Below are 3,780 nucleotides of genomic sequence, written 5' to 3' on the forward strand. Positions count from 1 at the left end.
TAAAGGGCATGAGTATGCCTATACCAACAAAATGAAGAACCAACAATTCTCCAATCTAATTTATGGTTACAAACTGTAAACCATGAAGATCTAGGCATACCAACACTATAATTAAATTTGAAAAAAACCTTTGATGCCCCAGTGAAATTACAAGCATAAAAGAAAACCAAAATAAAATGAAAATAAAGAGAAGAGAACACCAACTTCAAATCCATCTTATTTGAATATTATGGAAGTAAAAGGAACTTCGAGTTTACCTCGAAGAGTTTCTACGGTTGTGCTGCCCACTCGATTTCTTGATCGATTCTATTCTCTGAAGTCTGATCTGCTCCCTAAACTTAGCTATGAATTCATCGGCTTTCTTATCAACCTCGTAAGGATCGGGACCTGCATCGCTCACATTGTTCGAGATAGTTTCTTCAAAGTCCGAGCTTTCTTCAATACTTTCATCTTCACTATCAAAGTCATCTTCTTCGGATTCCAATATAACCTTCTTGGCAAATTCTTTCTTCTCTTCCTTCTGATATTTGGAGAATGATGGTTTTGATGTAGGGCGGGGAATCTCACGACTCAATTTGTCAGTATCAATCAATGGCTGATCGAATCCTCCCATCTGCCTTCCTCTTTCTTCCATTTGATCGTCACCAATTTCTCTGACTTTCTTCGTTTCTACAATTGATTTGCTCGTTTTATTCATTCGGATCGATTTCCCCATTGATGGACCTTCAATATGGGTTCTTGACCGATCATCCGAATTCAAGTAATCCATCCCCGAGTCTCGTCCATTGTTCCTACTAAGATCCTTCAAGTCATTTTTGAAACTTCTCTTTGCATCGGTAATTGGGGGAGTCTTCGATGCAATAGATGGAGATTTAGTATTAAAGAATGGTGGTGGTGGTGGTGGCGGCGGCGGTGGTGAAGCCTTGTGAAAGCTTTTCTTCCTACCCAAATCTTCAACCTTCTTTGCTCTCATTTCGGGCGAAAGAGAAGGTGAAGGAGAGAGCTTTTTCGGCGAAGGAGATGCCGAATTGGGCTTAGATGACAAAGGCTGAAAATTACGAGATTCAGGTCGAACAAATTCAGATTCCTCAGCTGAGGGAGGAAGAGAATACAGAGGAGGACTAACACCTCCACCGATTTCTTCCTTCATCTCCATCCTTCCTGATCTCGATCGCCAAGGAATCGGAGATGGAAGAACAACACTTTCATTCAATTTCTCCTCCAATGCAATTTGATCCAAACTTGCAATTTCTTCATTTCGAGTTTTTCTAAAACTACTAGAAGAAAAATTACTTTTACCCGAACTAGACCGACTAAGCAAACCCGATGATTTGACGGGCTCATTAATGGATTCAAGAGCATTTGAATCTGAAACTCTAGATCTCAAGCTCCTAAGAGGCAAAAACAGGGGGTTTTTACTCTCTTCATCGATAACAGAGTTCTCTTTTGCAACTACAACCATTGGATCACCACGAAAGTAATTCGAATTCCACGTTTGAATCTTGTTATTATCTTCGAACCCAAATGGGCTTTCGATCTCATCATCGAAAATCGACGAAACCTGAAGAATTCTGGACACATAAGTTTGAGTGTTATCGAGTTTCGATTGGTTTTCCTTCTCTGATTCATCATTTCTTCGACTAAATAAGCCGTAAGAGACAGCGATACCGACGAAGAGAAGATGAATTAGTTCCCAACCTCTGGTGAGTAGAGTTTTGTTGAAGAAATCAGGGGCTTGAGAAGGGAAAAGTGGAAGAAGAACAAGAAAAGCAACAAGAGCAGATTTATAGAGAAAATGTGAGTATAATTTAATTGGGTTTGATTGGTTTTGTGGGATTTGAAAATCTGTATCTGAAACTAGCCGTTGGAGATGAGAAGAGTCAGTATCAGCCATTGAAGAAAACAGAGAGGATTTCTGTTTTTTTTTTTTTTTTTTTTTTTGTTTTGTGAATTTTGTTTGAGTTGCAGAGAAGAATTAATGAGGAAACAAAGAAGGTGAAGAAGGAGAAGAAGAAGGAAGCCTTAGGGACTAAGGAAAAGCAGAGAAAAAGAAAAGGAGAAAGATTGGGAAGAGAGGAGAGCAGATTTCAAGTTTGCTTTTGTTCTCTTTTTCTTCTACTTTTTGAACAAAAAATGATCAATCTTATAAATACATCACAAATAGTAGCTTTGAAACCACGATTTGATTTTACTTCAAGGAATATTAAAGAGAGTTACTATTTCCACATCAACTTTTTTGCTAACGCCACACCAACTAAGTACAAGTTACATTAGAATTGGTGTGGTATTTGTAAAAGTTGGTTTGCAATAGCATCTCTCATATTAAAACCACAACTTGGTTTACTTCATACTTCAAAGAATCTTAATTGTATTTTCTTTTGGTTTATTTAGGCATATACCCCTTCATGTTTTTGAGTGAATATTTGAGAGACTCCTATGTTTTCAAATTGATGACATGCCCCTTGATCTTAGTCCTCTTTTGTAAATAAATACAAAATGACCTATATACCCTCATTTGCGAACTTTATCAATCTAAGGTAAATTACTATAATCTACTCAACTTCATCTTCAATCCATCATTTTCAACCTGGTCTTAATCCCTAATAGAAAATCCTTCATTATTTTTTCTACACAAAATTTTGGGATCTTTAATTCATCCTAATCTTTTATTTCTCTACAATTCCATTATTTTTTCTATCCTTAAAGCTTGAAGATTAAAGTAAATAAAATAGCACTGTTGAAACTAATTATTTTAGGAAGAAAAAAAATCAAAGGTTTTGGCTAAAAAATTGACGATGGGGGGCAATTAGTTCATTTTCATTACTATGTCAGAGAAAATCCAGGTCAAAGGGAGTATAATCAGTTTGAAAGCACACGGGTATCTAAAATATTCATCGGAGGAGTATGTCTAAAAATAACCATTTTTATTGTATTTGGACATACCTACTCATTTTGAGAAATATTTGGGATACCCAAGTTTTCAAAGTCATGATATAACACTTGACCTTGTTCTACTTTGTAAGACTAACCGAAAATGAACTAAATGTCCTTGTCTTCAATCTCTAGAAGTTGAAGAAGGAGGTATTTAGGTCATTTTTATTAGTCTTCCAATGTTAATTGAGGTCAGGTGGCGAATGACTTCAGTATCTCGAATATTCATCGGAACATGGAGGGATATGGAAGGATATTCCCAAGGGATGTCTAAGAAATTTTATATCTTGTCTAGGAGATACAAGTTATCTCGATGGACCGGGCGAGATATGTCCGACATTTTGGGTCATATCTCGTCTGGAGGCACCGTATGTATAGTCATGATTTAAATGCATATTTTTCTCTATTCATTATTGTTTTATGATTATAATTGTTAGGTGTTCTTGAATTTCTTAAAACTTTTGGTGGTGGTTCTAAAATCCATTTCCAAAAAGCTTTTTGCGTTCTATTTACAATCAACGAATCTACGTTTCTTGAAGGTTGTGCATCCTTATAACAACTAATTTTCTTATTCATTTTTTCTTTAAAATGTCATAATTTTTTTTTAGTAAAACTCAATTGAACTCATGAGTCAAATAAAAACAAAGTATTTTATAAATATTTTAAAATATTATTTTTTTAATAAATAAAATACTTATTTTTCATTCTCCACAAAACTATTATGTATAGCTAAATAATTCAGTTAAGTTTCTAATCTGAGATGGGTTGGTTGAGTTTAGGGTTGAGAGTTGATGGATTTTAATAAAAAGTCCTGATAATATGACTCGTCTAGTGGCATATTCAATCGAC

The 3,780-nt window shown here is 35.2% G+C and overlaps 1 protein-coding gene across 1 annotated transcript; it reads right to left on the reverse strand.

Annotated features, from left to right (window-relative positions):
• Nucleotides 1–200: 200 nt before the first annotated feature.
• On the reverse strand, nucleotides 201–2,133 carry LOC147389347 (uncharacterized). The gene has a single exon (XM_086419604.1). The coding sequence runs from the start codon at nucleotides 1,892–1,894 to the stop codon at nucleotides 254–256; it is 1,641 nt and encodes a 546-aa protein (XP_086275730.1). The 5' UTR covers nucleotides 1,895–2,133; the 3' UTR covers nucleotides 201–253.
• Between the last annotated feature and the right edge of the window lie 1,647 nt (nucleotides 2,134–3,780).

The sequence above is a fragment of the Akebia trifoliata genome, chromosome 12 (genome assembly GCF_017979445.1).
Source record: "Akebia trifoliata isolate Shusen 1 chromosome 12, ASM1797944v1, whole genome shotgun sequence".
Classification (NCBI taxonomy): Eukaryota; Viridiplantae; Streptophyta; class Magnoliopsida; order Ranunculales; family Lardizabalaceae; genus Akebia; species Akebia trifoliata.